Source organism: Eublepharis macularius, chromosome 12 (assembly GCF_028583425.1).
Source record: "Eublepharis macularius isolate TG4126 chromosome 12, MPM_Emac_v1.0, whole genome shotgun sequence".
Classification (NCBI taxonomy): Eukaryota; Metazoa; Chordata; class Lepidosauria; order Squamata; family Eublepharidae; genus Eublepharis; species Eublepharis macularius.
The window spans coordinates 38,071,543-38,089,667 of NC_072801.1; the positions used below are offsets into that span (position 1 = coordinate 38,071,543).

At 43.6% G+C, this 18,125-nt stretch overlaps 2 protein-coding genes across 3 annotated transcripts in view; both read left to right on the forward strand.

Annotated features, from left to right (window-relative positions):
* Positions 1–14,249, forward strand: part of RAPGEFL1 (Rap guanine nucleotide exchange factor like 1) — a 76,787-nt gene extending 62,538 nt beyond the window's left edge. The window contains exons 13-15 of the mRNA XM_054993340.1: positions 979–1,043; positions 7,926–7,980; positions 10,849–14,249. Of these exons, the coding sequence (XP_054849315.1) occupies positions 979–1,043; positions 7,926–7,980; positions 10,849–10,973 (245 nt within the window). The 3' untranslated portion in view covers positions 10,974–14,249. The remainder of the gene's footprint in view (positions 1–978; positions 1,044–7,925; positions 7,981–10,848) is intronic.
* Positions 14,250–17,947: 3,698 nt separating this feature from the next.
* Positions 17,948–18,125, forward strand: part of WIPF2 (WAS/WASL interacting protein family member 2) — a 34,971-nt gene continuing 34,793 nt past the window's right edge. Inside the window, exon 1 of one of the 2 annotated variants that reach the window (XM_054993305.1) lies at positions 17,948–18,004. The gene's annotated coding sequence lies outside the window, so the exon portion shown is untranslated. The remainder of the gene's footprint in view (positions 18,005–18,125) is intronic. The other variant, XM_054993304.1, reaches the window with a different exon arrangement.

The following is an 18,125-nucleotide window of genomic DNA, read 5'->3' on the forward strand; positions in this document are numbered from 1 at the left end:
TCTTGAACCTGCAGGGTACAGAGAGGTCAGCGTGTGCTTCTTGTAGCCGTATTGTGGTTTTGAGACTGAATAAGAATCCAGGTTGTAAATGTGGGTGGGATTTGAACTGGGGGAGGCATTTGAAATAATTATGTATCAATAGAAAAAAGCCAGTTCCCAATTTTCCATCATACAGGTTAAGCAAGATGTGCATAACCTTTTAAAACGAGTCTGGCTTGGGTTCCTTGTTTTCCCTGCAGCCACACAGCAGGCTGGAACACTGTTGTGATGAGGACAAAAACCAGTTTTCCAGCCCTGCAGGGGAAGCGTTGGGTAGGTTCTAGGTGACCCTCTCAGTTCATGTGCAGCAGTGAGTGAGACCTAACAGACCTAGCCCTGTGTGATGTGAGTGTGTGCCTTAGGACACCTTGAGTATGCTTCACCTTCCTTGAACAGACCCTTCCCCATATGACATTCATCGTAATGAAGGATATTTTTTTTGGCTGGTAATAAGAGGGAGGGGGAGAGAGAGTGTATAGAGTTGCCTTTTGTTCTAACCAATGAATAACCACATTGGGCCTCTAGGAGTATGGGAGAGGGATTACAGGCCAGAGGCTACGTTGTTGTTGTTGTTGTTGTTGTTATTTCTTCTAACCCACTCTTCCCACCAACGGGCTCAGAGTGGAATACAACATATATAAAATACATAAACATATTAATTTAAAACCATATAAAACTTCCGTAAATATATAATACAATCTCTAAAAGACAGCAACGCACATATTGCACAACCCAACCAACCAGGAAGCTTTCTTAGCCCCAGCTCCCCAGCTGTATTGTGAGGATAATAATAACACTAACTTGTTTACTGCTCTGGGTGAGGCACTAATCTGTCTAGGTAAGAGGTATATAAGCGCAGTTATTATGATAGAAATTAAGCATTGTTGGCATTCCAAGCCTTCTCTCACACCTCTTTTTTTTTTCTCTCCTAACTTTCAGACCTGACCTTTTTGCATGAAGCCAGCAAAACCTTGGTGGACAGTCTGGTCAATATAGAGAAACTGGTAAGAAAACCCAGGGTTTTTTTGTTCTCCTCCACCTCATGTTCTGTTTGTGGTAGTGAGCACAGATGTACAGTCCTCATCCTGTACAATGGGTATAACAACATCATAGAGATGGAATGGATCCAAAACCCCTTTTCTCCAAACCCCGCCCCCCATGAAGCCTAGGGTAACTGCTTACGTGGAAAGCTTTCAGTTACATGATGGGGCATCAAAACCAAACCAAAACATGGGGCAGGTAGTTCCTTGACAATAGGCTGTTGTTCATATCTACTCACTTGGCTTCTACAATTGAGGGACAGCTTTGTGGTTTGAGGGCAGGTTTGGGGTGCAGAGTAGGGGAATAAACATAGAGGTAGAACTGTTAGAGTAAAACACAGCCCTTGGTTTACAGTTTGCTCAGAGAAAGTCTTTCAAGTTCTGCCTGATCTGTTTGCCATGTGGAGTTGGCCTTTTTGCTCCCAGCAGCAAAAGAAAAGGCAGCACAATTCAGCACCTTTTACATTGTTCGAAATTGTGCTTTTGTTACACCGTGGCAGTCATTGACTGCTGGATTTTGTTCACACAGGAAAATCTAGATGCACGTGATTACTCAAGTGCAACATCTGACAATGTGTAGATGTGACCTCTGTCAATTAAAGGAAAACAAGGGAGGAGAAATCAGGTTCCTAAAACCCCTGAGAGCTTGGAAATTATTGGAGGAGATCTGGTTCAGGATGGATGTTCAAATTGTTCTGTCTCCCATGATTCTAGCTTGTATCTTATCTAGTCCCCAGAGTTCAGAACAGGATAGATGATCCCCTCTTCTAATTTTGTCCTTTTAACAACTCTCATGGTTAGGCCAAGAGAGGGTTACCAGCCTAGCTGTGCAGTCCTAAGATGACTTACACCCTTCTAAACCCATTCTGCATCTCATGAACTTTGTGGCAGAGTAGGTAATGGCACCCCCAGGATGCCACAATATTTTAGCCACTGTATCCTAAATTAGCTGTTTGTTTGTGTCCCCCCAATCCCCCAACATACATTTTGCTACCCAGAATGGGCATAATTTACACTATGTAATCCACCTTGAGTCTCACTGAGAAAAGCTGTCTATAAATAAAGTAAACGAATAAATAAAATGAAGAGAGCAGCCAGGAGGCACCTTCTGTCCGATTTTTGTCCTTGCTGCGTAACCGGGAAGCGGTAGGTACAGCATCAAGCCCAGCCTGCCAAATGCCGCAAGACGTCTTTTCTTCTTTCTTTCTTTTTCTTTTTTTGCAAGGGTGTGAGAGCTCAGGTGGTTTCTTCCTCACGCCCACCACACTGTGGCCTTCACGTCTCACACACCCCTTTCCCCTGCCCTCCGGGGATTAACTAGCAGTTGGTCCTCTGTAAGGTTTCTAGCCCGGTGGGACAGCGACATCGCCATGGCAACGGTTGCAGAGCAGCTCCACTTATCGAAGGATGTGGAAGGGGGGGGATGATCTGTGCGGGAGCTGGCCCAGATTTTTCTGGTCTCCGGGGAGGAGGTGATGGGAGAAATGAAGCTGCATCATTATCGGCTGAGTCCCGCTCTCCCCAGCCTTTCCCTGCTGGTCTGCATGCCATACAAGAAACGCAAGATAATTCATTTGCTGCATGTTCATATCCTCCAATAAAACAACCAGTTCTGTAATGATTAACGTAATGCACCCCAATCAAGGACATTTACACCAGAGTGCCTGTTTTGCATAATGTGACAATTTGTCTATTTTCCTGCTAGAGCTGATTTTGTAGGTAGGGGGGAATGGGGTGGAGTTGCCTGTGATAGGGATAAGGAACACTGCGGTAGTAATATTAGGAGAGATTTTAATAAGTAAAAAGCAGAATAAGATTCTGCAGGGGGAAGGGGAGAAGAAACCATGAGGGAAGAGAGACTTTGAGTGTGTTAGAGTGGAACACCCTCCTTTGAATATTGCAGGGGGCTTTGCTGAGATTGACTGGTTAGTCATGAGGGCATGAAGCATGGTTTGAAAATTATACAGTGGAGAGTCAGGAATCCAAAACATGAGCTTGAGATTGCAGTCTCACAGCACTTTTTTTTTGAGGTGGAGTCAAAATAATGCTAATAGTTTACTAAGCACAGCATTCTCGTCTTCAGACAGCGGGACCACCTTGATGCCTCTGGAAGGTTAACCCCCCCTCCCCCAAATCCTCCCGTTGTCAGTTCTAGCATTTGATAATTGGGTGGAGGGAGGCTTAGTTTTATTTTCAGTGCCTGGGTTCACTCTGGAAGATGTGGCACATTATTTACAGGAAAGTGACACCTGAACCCAGGTGAAATTCCATTTGTTCACCTGATGGATGCATCTGACGAAGAGAGCTGTGGTTCTCGAAAGCTTATGCTATAATAAAATTGGTTAGTCTTAAAGGTGCTACTGGACTCTTGACTACATTTGTTCACCAGTGAGTGACCACAACCAAACCCATTTTAGGGGCTGAGGCTGTTGAGAGCTGCCCGGGCTTCTTTGGTAGAGATTCCTTCTGGGCATCCCTCACATCAGCCAGATCCAAGGCAGGCATCATATGAAAACATATACCTTAACCTGTTCTGTGGGCCCCAGGATGATGAAGGCCAGTGGACTTTTCTCCAGTTCCTTCCCGTCTTGGTACTCCTGCTTAGGCCCCCAAATGTGGAAGCCCTCTCCATTCATCTCAGGTTGTGTAAGAAAGTGGCATGGATCCATTGGGAGAGAAATTGCATTTTCTCAGTAATATACAGCAAGAATTCTGCTGCTTGGTCCTCCTACCTTCTGTGGGAGCTTCCATGCCCAGAAATAAAGCAGTTTTTTCTTCATTTCAAGGCACTATCTGTGACTGTTGGACTTTATCACTGTCCTCTTGAACTATGGCCCTTTCCACACTGCTTACCTGCTGCCGCAACAACGCGAAATATCGCACAAAAACCGTGGAACATCGCATTTTCTCGCACGAGATTTGCACGATGTCGTGCAAATCTCGCGCAAGAAAACACGATGTTCCGCGGGTTTTGCACAATATTTTGCATCGTTGCGGCAGCAGGTAAGCAGTGTGAAAAGGGCCTATGACTTATAAAACCTAAATACTCACCCACACACTCTTTCTCCTGCGGGTTTGCAATGCAAAAGAAGATGCTTGACTGTTAAGTGGCCTTTTCCCAGAACCCCTCGAAACCTGCAGAATTGCAGGATTCTCCAGAACACCATTTCAAAACCTTCCCTCTACCTGTTATATCATCTAAGTGCAATGAGACACTTTAGCAACCAAGTGGGTTAAAAATGGGAAAGAAAATGTGACTCAGATCCCCAGTGTGACTTCTCCAAGCACTTTAGACAAAAAAATATGTAAATTTACTTTAGACTGGAACAATCTCATAAAATTGTATTAATTCTAATTAACTTGGAACAGACCAAAGATGGTATTTTCAGGCAGTGGTGTCAAATAACATTCACCGTTACCTATACAGCTTTTTTAGCAGTTTCATTCTTTGGGGAGGAAAGGAAATCCATAGATGGTATCTACTGTAACAGTTAGGAATTCCAAAATGAGCCATTCTGTAATCAAAACCTCCTAGGTCTGTATAATTTGCTCAGGGAAACTATATACCTTCTCTGTGTGTTGGGTCCCCAACCTTGTTGACCAGAATGACGCCTTTGGAATTTTAAGAAGGGATAATCGGTGCTCCCCCAAAATGGCTGCTAAAGGGAGAGTTAGCAAATCACAAGATGGCTGCTGCGGGGACAGGGCTAAGCATAAACATTGAGCTGTTCCACAAAACATTGGGTGGTTGCGAACCAAGCATCCTCCTCCGACCAAGGCAGCTGCTTCCGAATTGGCATTTCCTGCAAACGCAAAGGCAGTTCCTCTTAGGCTCCAAGGCAGTGAAGGAAACTTGGAATCAGTTCTTGGCTCTGGGGAAAAGTTGCTATTTGTTTTTATTTCTAAAGAAAGGGGAAGGCTTGATCCCTGCCTGGCTGCAGGGTTAGATTGCTGAGCTCAAAGACTGAAGAAAGTCTTTGTCTACATACAGCCAAGCCAAGGGTGCGTGGCTGCGACACACCTTTTCAAGATAATCTCAGCACCTTGCTAGTCAGTCAGCCCCTTGTTTTTTCTGTTCTGTTCAAGACTGTTCAGCTTTTATCTTCAAGACTTACAAAGTATGTGGACATCAGGGAACATCTTGGTGGATGCTAAGGTACCCCCCGGCATCATTGGGGATTGCTGCTCTGCTTTGACCTGAGTGGGCAACAAAGATTAACAACAACTTTTTGATGGGATTCAGTCAAACTGTTGCAGTACTACCTCACACACTGGTCTAGTTCTCACTGAGGTGCTACATTTGTGTCTGGGTTGTTCCCCTTAAGGCTGCAGATGGGAGCTGGTGTCTCCATACAAACCCTGAGAAAAATATCTGTTGCAGAGAAGGGCTGTAAGCCATTTCCCTGGCATGCTAGTTTTCTTTGTGGAGGGAATTCTTTGGTGGGGAAGAAAAATAAACAGGAGCCTTGTGGCACCTTAAAGACAATAACACAATTTTATTCCAGCATAAGCTTTTTGTGAACAAGAGCCCATTTCTTTGGATGCTAAGTGTGGGTCCCTGCTATGTTGATGTTTTATAGAGGAAGCGTGGAAAAAATGTACGGAGGTGCTTTCAGTCAGTTATGGAAAACATGGCCACAGTTCGAGCCCTGAGGAAAACCTTTCAAGGTTTTATCTCAAATCAGAATGTCTACCCTCTCAGTCCCTCCTCATGGAGAGATGATTATGCAGATTAAGTTTCTGGCTGCTAACAAATACACTACATATTTGTTTAATGAGGCATCTAAACCTGCTTCTTTATAGGGATCTGTGTCCAGCCGATCCACACCCACTGTGAAAATAGCCCCCATCCAGCGTGGCTTTTCAGAAGTTCAGAACGAAAATGTTGGAGGAGGTGGGGGTGGGATGGGGAAGATTGTCCCAAGTCCTCTTTTGATCTGCAAAATTGAGCAGCTGTGTGGAATGAGTGAATAGTTTTTATTTTCTAGGCCAGCAGTGTTTGGTCTGCTAGTCAATCAGGTTTCTTAATTAGCAGGATTTTGACTGGCTAAAAAGGGGGCCATGGTGGTGTTAATTTTTAATGTATACTAATAAAAAGCGCAGATGTCCAAGGGAAGGGGGACTTGTACTGCATCATCACATATATACAACCATCTAAAAACAAAGGATGCTTTTTTCATTAGACCTATTTTCCTTATATGCATACGTAAGCAGATTTAGTTGAACGATGCAATCCTAAGCAGAGTTTCACCCTTTTAACCCCATTTACTTCATCAGACTTAGAGGGATGTAACTCTATTTAGGACTGCACCAAATCCATCCACCCCACCCACCTCCCTCTCTAGATCTAGTTTTTAACAAAATCTTCACGATTTCCTTTTTAAAAAAATGCTTCTCCTCATGAAATACTCTTTGCACATATTGGCCTGTGAAATTGACCCATTAGTGCAATATCTGGTACTGAGGATAGCAAAATATCTAATTGACATTAGTTGAGAAATTCTTGATGAAAGACAATTTTTGCATACTGTCTTCTTACATTGGAGGCTGCTCTCTGCAGCTCTATTTCAGTGGGGTGGTGTAAGGCGCCCTCTACTGGGGCAAAGCAGTAAACAGACAGCATGGGTCCTATTGAGAAGCCCTCTTCTGTTGGTCCACTGCTTAGAGTTTAGTACCTTGGTCAGCAACTAATTTTACAGGAACATGAATAGAGGGTGGTGGGTTGGAGCCATCTACCCCATCCCTGAAACTGAACTGCCAACAATTTCTGTGTCCGCAGCTACAATTTTCTCTTTTATTGCTTCTGGGTTGGAAGGAGGGATAGTTCTGGTAATACTCCAGTAGCCAGACTGAGTATCGGGGTCTCCAGTTGCCAGTTCCTAATTTATATAATATTTAGGTGCCTCATTATAATAACACACTGTTTATTTCATGTATTGACATCTAGCCTGACGGTGCAGAGAGGCAAATGCATTTGAAACCAACGAGGAAATACAAGATAAAATTATGTTTTTAAACCCTGCAATATATTCAATTAAAATATTCCCTGCTGGTCTGAGCTGCTGTCCTGCAGTGCCCTGAAAAGCTGAATTGTACAACTGACATACATTATGTAAATGTTCCTTGTTTTGCATAGCTATTGTGTGACTTTTACTATTCTGCATAATTTATTCTGATCTAGCTAGATGGGGGAGGGGGAGGGATTTGCAAGGAACTCTGCAGGCCCCTTGTAATAATTAGATATTTTCACTTGCTTGGTTTTACCTGGCATCACACTTCTAAGCATGTTTTCACAGCTCCAAGGTTTACACACTTTCTCATTTTTTGTCCATGAATTCTGTTAGTGAGTGGATCTTTGCACTTTACATCACACATTGTGCAATTTTTCTGTCCTCCGTCTAATATCCTTCGCCATACTTCACTCACACACATTCTTCGGTTAAGAAATGCTCTTAATTTGATCTTGAGATCGCAGTAGAGAAATTTATGCTCCTGCACTAGGCGGTAGGATTTTATCTTTTCTGTATTGTTGCAGAACAGATCATGCAGTGGCAGAGCATTTGTTTGGCGTGCAGAAGGCCCCGGGTTCAAACTCTGGTATTCCAGTTAAAAGGATCAGGTTGCAGGTGATGTGAAAGACCTCAGCAGGAAACCCTGGAAAGCCCCTGCCAATCAGAATAGGCCATACTGACCTTGATAGACCAGCGGTCTGAATCATGGAGGGCAGCTTCATGCGTCAAGCAGAGAAATAGATTATGGTTCTGTTGTGTGTGGTTGCTATCAGGTTTATGCAGAAGGGCGTGTCGCAGGTGCCTAGAACAATGAAACTCTATGTCTCTCTTGCAGCACTCTGTGGCAGAGAAAGTTCGGACAATCAGGAAGTGCCGGAGTAGGCCCCTCTGTGAGTATTGGTGTCCCCACTGGGTCCAAAAGGGAGGGGGGACACACAATGTTCTTTAATTTCATTGCATTTTTATTACACATTTTCCGAAGATAGCTCAGAGCACCATTCACAGCTCATGTCCCTCCTATTATGTCCCAGGTAGGTTAAGCTGAGGGCCCTAGATTTACAGTGTGGGGCCCATGGGCTCCTAGTGCTCGCTGACACCCTTCCTGGGGCCTGACAAATGTTTTTAGAAAATGGGCGATGCCAGGTGGCAGGATTTCTAATTGGTCATTAGAGATCTGATGGGCTGCACATTTTTTTAAACGATGTTTTGACAGCAGCTGCCACCACTGCTCAAGGATTTTCACTGTGTAACTGAACTTAAATTGTTTGTATCCAAGAAAAATATTTTAAGTAAGTTCATTTTAAAAGGCATCCTGTTAAAAAGAGATTCTGCCCGAAATGCTGAAGAGTTACTATTAGAGTTAGGCATGACTTCACACCCTAATGTTTTGTGGATGGTTCTGCCTCCTGTGGTAGGCATTTTGGGTTGGCACTGTCTCCTCTGACAAACATTTTGTAGCTGTGCCCACCACTGTGTGTCAGAATTCCAAAGATGCCCACTGGCTTTAAAAGGTTGAGGATCTCTGCTATAGATGGTACCTCATACCTAAGTCTGCCCTGGGGTGCCATTTTGAAACCCGGATTTTTACTTTTTAAAATGCTGCAGGGGCGTGATCCTGTGGGGAACGGCATGGTGAGGGGATGAGGGGCTCCTCTGTCTCCCCCATTATGCTATTTTCTACAGGAGCTCCTATCTCCTTGCATCACACTCTCCAGCAGGATCGGGCTCCTGTGACATTTTAAAAATAAAAATTCAGGCTATAAAATGGCACTGCACCCATGTGGCAGACTTGGATGAGGTATCCTCAGATATGGCCCTGTGAGATCAGTGACTGGTCCAAGGTCTGCCAGGTTGCTTCATGGCTCGGATGGGATTTGCACTTGGGTCTTCCTGATCCTGGTCTGACATTCTGACTGCTGCAGCACATGAGACTTCTGTTTAGCTTCAGATTTCTGCCGTCCGAATCCTACCACATAGCTTATGGGATGTCCTGTCCTATTGATTGCATTGACTTACACTGTGCATAATCTGCTTTGAGTCTTAGTGAGAAAGTCAGACTATAAATAAAGTAATTTTTTTTTTTTTACAAATGAACTCTCGTATGCAACTGGCAGGTGCTGTAAATGCCCAAACAGTTTTTGACACATGCTGTAAGTGCGGAACAGTTTTCACGCACCTTACTGAACATAGAAGAATGCAGTCCCTGCCCCCCAAAGATTACCCTTTGCATTAAACAAACAATGCAGACTTTGGAGGAGACAGACATCAGGGATTGAAGAAGGAGTAATTGCCCAGATATTTTTTAATCCCATCTTGGATACTGGACAGCTAGAAACTAGGGATCCCATTTCCCTGGTGGGGGCAGGAGATCCCCCAGCCTCTGCCCCTGCTACCACTTATCTGTCTGCGGGGGAGGAGGCATGGGGAACAGGCCGGGGAGACAAAGAACCTTCCCGGCAAGCATGCAGTAGTCGCACGCCTGGCGGGTGCAACAATATCACTTCCTCAAGTGACATCATCACTCCTGGTGCCCAGCATGCTCCTGTACTTCACAGGGGCCAATTTTGACCCTCAGTGGGCTGAATTGGCCTCACACAAAGCACAGGAGCAAGCCCGCTGCCGGCTCAATGACAACACTTCCTGGAGGTCTACTCAGAAACCTACTAAGGCCTATTTAATAGGGCTTGCTCCCAGGAAAGCTTTCTTAGGATTGCACTGTAAATTCCATATTTGAGAGGTGTAAAAATGGGGACCCTGTTTGTGTGGGAAAGTGGCACATAAATGTTTTAAAATATTTAAATAAATAAATAATTGTGGAAATTCAGAATACACACAAACCTTACCGAGTTTTGACTGGTGAGCTGAAATCCTTAGGTTGATCTTAGAATAGCAGAATATATACTGTTAGGCTGAAACCAAGTGTGGAGAATCAAATTTCATCATGCGTCCCCTCATAAAACATTTCTTACAAAACTTAACAAGTCAGAGATGCAGAGAAGTTAGCCGTGTTAGTCTGTGGTAGCAAAATCAAAAAGAGTTCAGTAGCACCTTTAAGACTAACCAATTTTATTTTAGCATAAGCTTTCGAGAATCAAGTTCTCTTCGTCAGATGCCTATCAGGCATCTGACGAAGAGAACTTGATTCTCAAAAGCTTATGCTAAAATAAAATTGGTTAGTCTTAAAGGTGCTACTGGACTCTTTTTGATTTAACAAGTCAGAGAAAAGGATTGTTAACTTTTCTCCCTGAGAAATAAGTTCTTACATGTATATTACTTCAAGGAGCATTCTGATATCCAATCCCCTCCTTCAATAGAAAATAGTTCAGCCCAGCAACAGATTTTTGCCTTTTGGTCCAAGGCTTGTGTGAGATCCGTGAAGTGCAGGGTTGGACTTGGCATGAGGAGACCTGAGTTCAAATTCTTACCCAGCCTTGAGACACTGGCAGTGCAATCCCATGAAACGTGACTCCCAGGTAAACCCGTCAGTTTTGGTTGTCTTAGGCCGGAGCAACTTAGCATAGGGTAGTTTTAGGTGGGTAGCCGTGTTGGTCTGCAGTAGAACAGCAGGATTTCAGTCCAGTGGCACCTTAGAGGCCAACAAGAGAGTCAGAACTCCCTTCTTCAGGCTTACCAGACAGGGCAAGACAGAAAGGTTCAGTAGAGATAGTAGTTGTGTTGCCTGTGGGCTGAGCAAAAAACAATGCAGAGTGACTGTATGAGGGTGCGTGACTGTTTACCCTTTTTCTTTCCTCCTGTAGGCCTGGAAATAGAGTCGTCACCCCAACAGCTGCAGACGAAGGCTTACGTCCGGCAGTTCCAAGTCATCGACAATCAGAACCTGCTCTTTGAGCTCTCTCACAAGCTGGAGTCCAACAGCCAATGAGGCTAGCTGGGTGGGTCCTAGCAAGGAATGTTTACTTTGTGGGATACTCAAGCACTTTTTGGGATGGACAGGGGTTCTGCCTCCTGGGCTTAGCCCTGCTTGGAGGGCAACAGCATGGATTTTGCAAATGGCAGGGATGACTGATGGGGATGGCCCTAGGCCTTCACATGTCTGGGGTGGGAAAGCCACATGGCACCTCACTTCCTTATTTATTAACGTGGGATGCCATCTGCTGGGAAATTTTCCTGCCAATGGGCCCGAGATTGGATTTATTTTTCTGCCCTTTAACTGGACTCCACATTTCCTGCTTTTACTTAATTGATGAGCCTGCCCTGTCTCCCACAAAGGCATCTTTTGTGTTTCTGGGCACTGTGCAAGAGTTCATGCCAGTGAATTGCACACAGGAGAACTTCCCAACAGATTGGTTGAGTCTATAGGTCTCCTGTACTTCTGACTTCCATGGCACTCAAAGTCCACCCCGTAAGACTGCTGCTTCACATTGTGTCGTGATAGAGCCATCTCGAACAGTCCTTTAGAGGGTGGTTAGGACACAACAGGAAAAACAGTGTTTTCTGGAGGAGGTCAAGCGCAAGTCAGATTTCTTGTCTTGCTCACAGGAAAGCTCAAACAGAAGGTCAGTTCCCTGTTTGGGCAGTTTCTCTCCCTACAAAGAGTGTAAAGAAACAAGTTCTTTGAAAATGACAAAGTTTTGAGTTAGACAAATAAGCTGCCAAGTTAATGAATCAAACAGTACAGTTGCCAGAGGCAGCATGTACAGACATGTCAAGAAATGTTGAATTTCTATCTTTTAATCCTTCTCTTATTTCTGTATTGTTTGTGTATATTTATATTTCCACCTTGGAAAGGTTTGATGTGGAAACCTTTTATATGATTAAATATTCCAAGGAGACACTCAGCAGAATTTTCACAGGTTTCTGGCAAGCTGTTAATTTTTTTAAAAAATAATGCTACTCCAGGTAAATGAGGTGGAAAAAATCCTTTTGCCTTTTTTTTTTTGGCTGGGGGTGGGGGGCATGGTTAAAATTCAGCTTTGGCTGGTCATGGCATGTGGGATAGGTTGAGTTTCCATTTTGTGGGATTTTAACTGCAGGGATTTATAAAATTCATCAAAAATGTGTATGTTTTAGACCCCCTCACCCCTTGGGGCATATTTATACTACATAATTTAATTGGTCTAAAAACCTTTCCATCTCTCCAGGGAATCGCAGCTCTTAAATGAGAGCTGGGGATCACTTACAAAGAACTCATAGCCCTTTACCAAACTACAACTCCCAGGATTCTCTGCAGGAAGCCATAAAAGTTAATCTTGCATAAAAAATTATATAAGTTCTTAGTGTACATCTCTGATTCTAGCTCTTATCTGGATGTATTGTTCTTTGAGAGATATTAAATCATACTTTATTTTGCGAAGTGGGGGCAAGAAACCAATTACACCTTCTTGCACTGAAGTGCCAATCCATGTCACTCTTGACTTCTTAAGTATGTACTTCAGCCTAGGAAGATAGGATAGTTAGCATCTCTGGTGGGATGGCAAGGTCCAGTATCGTGACATCATTCACAAGAACACTAACAATGCATGTATGCTCGGAAGTAATTCCCACTTAATTCAATGGGGATTTCTCCATGCCCCGTATGTGTTTAGGATTGCACCCTAGGTACACTTGCTACTGATACAATCTCGATAAAACCATTTTGGTTCTCACTTTCCAAAGTGCCTTTAAAAGATGCGGCAATTCAAATCCATGAGAACTCCACATGAATTAACCTGGAATAAATGAATAAAATCAAGATGGGCTGGACATTTCAATTAAATGTTGAGCATATGGGGAAGAGATGTTAGAAGCACCTTCCAGTTGTGTATACAACAAGTCAATTGGAAATGTGTTTTGAGATTCTTAACCCTGCTGAAAAATGATTTTGAAATCACACCTAATTCTAAAGAGCTCTGACTTTTATCTATGTTAGTGTGAGTGATTGTGAGAACAGAACCAGAGATCTTATTCATTCTGGATCAAAGTATGAGGAATAAAATGTCATAACTCTGTTGGGAACCCCTGCCCCCACAGGTTTTAGCCTACTTTCTGTGGAGACACAGTGCCAAATATGAAAGCATATGCACATAACTTCAACTGCTCTGCATTTGTGTAAGGCCTTTGTCTGTGTCTGTCTCATCCTTTCTAGGGACTTGTCCCCAAGTCAAAGGTATAAATGTGAGGATCATCAGGTAAATTACTTGTCTTGATTATAGTGGAGAAATCTGAAATGTTGTTTTTGGAACCTCAGGAGCCTCTTCATGATAAAATATAAGAGCTCCTGATGTGTAGCTCAGTCCCATGATGGGGAATGGGGAGGGGGAAATCAGGCCTCAAGGCTTAATTTGATTCCAGGCTAAGTGTCAAAACCCAATAGGCTCAGCCCCTGGAATCTTTTCAGTGCCCTGGAAATGTGAAACAATAAATGTGCCTCTGAGCATGTCCAGAATGCATTGTTCACACTACTGAGTGACCACAGCCCATTTCCACCTATTTGTGATTAGGAGATTCTCAGGTTAGTGGGCCAAGTTTTGAATCTGGTGCTTCTCTTTTTAGAAAAGATCTGCTCTCCCTGCTATTGTTTTCTTTTCTAACAGCTTTAATATTCAGTCAGTTTTTTGACAGAATAGGGTATTGGAAATAATCCTCTGGAATTTTTAAAAAGATGATGTACTTTGCTGACTTCCCCCTTCTCTCTGTTAAGATTGTGTGTGTGTCTGTGTGCGTGTGCGCACACATGTGTGCACACCCGCGCGTGTGCTCGGGGGTGGGTGATGTAGCCTATAGTGGCTTTCTTGTCAGGGACTTTTAATTTCAGGGTTTCTTGTTTTTCTTTATAATTCTATCTTTTTCCCCCCTCTTCCTCTCCCGGCGAGAGTTTCAGGTCCTAATGCAAGGATGTGTAAATATATACATATATATATTTTTAAGAAGACATTCTGGAATTGTACATTTATTTTTTAAAAAAAGAGCCTTGTATCATATTGGACCATTGTACAGAGAATTTTTTATGATAGGAATGAGGGACTGCTTGCCTAGCTATACTACCCATATGCGCTTCCGCAAGGTGGAATGTAAGATGTGTTGTGTTGTTCCAGGGAAGCTCTGTTTATTTTGGGTGTGGCTGTTTATGTTGATGATTAATTATTATTATTATTATTTTGCTACAGAAGCACTTGGGTGAGAAGCCAAATGGTGGAAATAAAAAGAAAAAAATGGATAACTGATGGCTGTTGTGTTAATCATGTAACCACTGCAAATCTCACTATGCAAAGCCTTCTCAGAAAATTAAAAACCCAGACATTTCCTGTTTGTGGTGTATATGCCTTAAAAAAGGTCCAGCACCATTCTGCCCAAGCATTCTGCCTTCTTAATGGGTGGCAGCATTTCCCAAGTTCTTCTCTGGGTTAAAGATTGGAGGCACACTTGGTTCTTATATTCAACGAGAGAATAAATTCTCTACTTATAATTTCTTTATTAACTCCTGAAACCAAGGGGCAAGTGCCCTTTTTCCAGTGGTGAAAATCCCTGTAAATATTATCCCAGAATCCTCTCTGCTCAGCCAGAGCTTGGGGATGGGACCATTGTGGTGTTTCTGGAATTCCCCTACACCTATAAAATGTTGCTTGGGCTGCATCACAGAATTTACACATTTCTTCAGGCACTTGGGGCACTTTTTCTGCATGCATGTAGGCAGAGAGGTGGGGGATTTAGTACCATGGGTCCTCCCCCACTTTAAGGTATTTCTGACCCAATGAGCTGGTTAATTTTTCGAAGCAAGAACGAGCCCCTCTCATGGCACATGGAAATCGATGTAAGAAAGGGGTCCAGTTGCTAAGGAGCACTGTGGATGATTTCTAGTTTTATGCAAGAAGGATTTGGAGCAGGGGGAGCAGGTTCTCATACAAGGATGAGAAAAACCTTGCCCGCTGAGTTTACATCTTCTAAACAAGTAGGTCGGTTGCTGCTGGTCACTTTCCTAGTGGCTTTTCTCAAACCTCTGTTATCTTGAGCCCCTCACTAACCTTGGATCTGTGCATGAGAGGAAGCGAGCACAGTTCATCTCTTTATGTTGGTGAAATCTGTCAGTGTTTAAGCTTCCACATTTCCATGTTGCCAGTCACAGTCCTGACCTATATTTGGTGAAATGTGTTACATCTAATCCTCCTTTGCCGTATTATATAAAATAGGTGGGGTGAACATAAAGCCTTGCTAGAGGAAAAGTGTGGTATAGTGGTTAGAGTATTGGATTCGGATCTGGGAGACCCACTTAAAAGAAGAATAAAAATTTAAAATTTTTATTTGTGTGATAGGCTGATTCACACATTATAGTCTATTTCGATTCAGTTTCGGTTCTCTGCTCTGTTTTTCAGTTAGACATGAGCTGCAAGTTATTTTCTATTCCCCTGTTCAGGGTTCATCTCTTCCAAACACATGAATATGAAAACACATATTCACAAGTACTATGCTGAATAAGTCCTAGTGCTGTGTGCTACTATTCTTTGTGACATCACGAGGTGCATTCCATGACATCACAGGGATCTTCCCTATGCCTTCAGTTGTCCCTGTGCCATTATTCCAGTTTTAGGGTGTTCAGGAAGCTGGCTGCCTAGTACATTTTTACTCCTCCTTTTCTCCAAAGAGCTCAGTTCTCCAAAGAGTTCATGGTTCTCCCCTATCTGTTTGTTTATTGATTTATGTTATTTATAGTCCACTTTTCTTACTGAAACTCCAGGCGAAGTACACAGTCCAAGCCACCATGATCAATTACTGGAACATTCAATAAACAAAGCAATATGATTTGGATTGTAGAAATATGAATACAGTAGAAATCTGACACAAAGCTGAAACAATGCTGAAACAAAGCCTAAGCAATTAAACGACTTATTAAACCCAGTAGGTACACAGTAGTATAGCGTACCATCCCTGTCCGTTTACCAAAGCATCTTGCTGAACCATTTCCTTACAGTACAGCCCTCCCACCTATGCAGTTCTGCATAGTTTGTGGAAAGCCAGGAGAGCGGGAGGTTTCCCGACCTCTTCAAGCAGGCCGTTCCATAAGGAGTGGGCCACAACAGAGAGTGCACATGTACAGGCAGTTTGCCCATTTGTAGGATGGCACCTGCAGAAGGCCCTATTCAGAAGAGTGAAGTTATTGTGGCAGAACATAGGGAGAGAGGCAATCCCATAGATATGAGTCCCATAGATCTGAGGGACCAAGGCCGTGAAAGGCTTTATATGTAATAGTTGTCAGTTAGATGCCTCAATTCAAGGTTTTTGGCTATCAACCCTGTGGGGATAGGCTAAGTTAAGAGAAAGTGATTGGTTTGAGGTCACCCAACAAGTTTTATGATGGCAACCCTAGATGTTCTATACTTGATTACAATTTTAAGCTACACTTTGTGTTGTCCACAGTTCCTTTTTTCCTGTGACATGTTCCATAGATTGCCATAAGGCAAAACCACAGTGATGCCCTCCTCTGCTGTTGCTCTGCTGCACCACCACACCCTTTCCCCAAAAGGAAACTCTAGGTGTTGGTTTTCCTAACCCATCTTGGCTATTTTAATTATATGTAACACCATAGCCTATTGATTGCTTGAGACTGAGAAAACATCATTAAATTAAAATGATACTGGTTCACACAGCCTAAATCGATAGCAGAAGGGCCACCATTCTCCAACAAAGCTGTGCGTGCGGGTAAAACCACCACATATAAAGTTTGCCTTATATTTATTGCAAAACCAACAGGCATCACTACAATTTTTAAACATCCTTGCTAATCCTGCTGGTGAGAAATGCCACTGATGCAGCCTTTTGCTGTATTTAAAAATTCTGTTCCTTCTACCTCCAGCTAGCTGGGCTGGGTGGAGAGTGACAGAAATCCTAGTGGCCGCTGGTCCTCCAGCCAAAGTGTTTATCTCGTTTCAGCACCCTGAGTTCTGTGCTTGTTTGTTTCCACACGACTTTAAAAGGAAAGTACAGAAGGAAACCAGGAAAAAAACGCATTTACCTGCGTCCTGGGGACTCTGTTGCAAATGCTGATGGACCAGCAATGGAAACACGAACGTGGAAAGTCCCTTCTGTTTGGAAGCATCCCGCGTTATAGCAAAAACCTGGGGCAACGTTTTGCAAAAGCAGCATTTATGGAACATATTCTAAGAAGTACAAGATACCAAGTGGCCTTTAAAAACATTTCATCATACAGTAAATATTTCGAATTCCAGGGAATAGATTCGAATCTCAATTTCTTTCAAAAACACCTCCCCGAATCCTGTACCATCACCACTCTCAAATCTCAAGCTCCTGGATTTTTTTTCAATAAAAGAAAAAGTGGACAGGATAACTAAGGGCAGATTTCTATGGCACACTGCGAACTACACTACCCAGGGATCATTGCAAGGAAGCCTGACTGACGTTTTCAAGACTCGCCTGGTCTTAGCGCGTGCATTATGTGCCGTCAAGTCGCCTCCGACCTACGACGACCTATGAATGAAAGACCTCCAAACGTCGTATCATTCACAGACTTGGTGATGTTTATAATATGCGCTTTTGTTGACTGGGGCCGTTTTGATGACGACAGAAGCTCGCATTCGCAGAGAAGCCCTCGTAATGATCAGGGCGTGGCTTTAGAGGGCGCTCGTCGCTCGTTATGAGCGCGAAAGGCTTATTAAAGTTCTCCCTAAATTTATTTTAAAAGATGACACAAACGAACATAAAGCCGCTTGCTGTATTTCTATTGGCCTGGAGACCTTTCAACATGGTCGACGTCCACTGTCTCTACTGTCCCTCTTTGCCCTCACCAATATGGCTGCCGTGCCCAACCTTGCCCGCCTTCGCAGGCGAGAGTAGAGGGGAGTGGTCGCTTTGCGCACGCGCGTTAGCCGAGGGGGTGCGCCTCGCCGCCATTTTGTGTGGCCGCCGGTCGGGCGCACGGTTGTTTCCGGGTTGGAGGGCTCGGAGGAGAGTGAAAGGCTGCGGGTAAGCGGCGAAGGCCTCTGTTTCACCCCACCGTAGGCCTGAGAGGACTGGGTTTTTCTGACCTATGAACTTTTGCTTTGTGAGGGAGGGAGTGTGGCAAACGGAAGAAACCGTTGGCGGT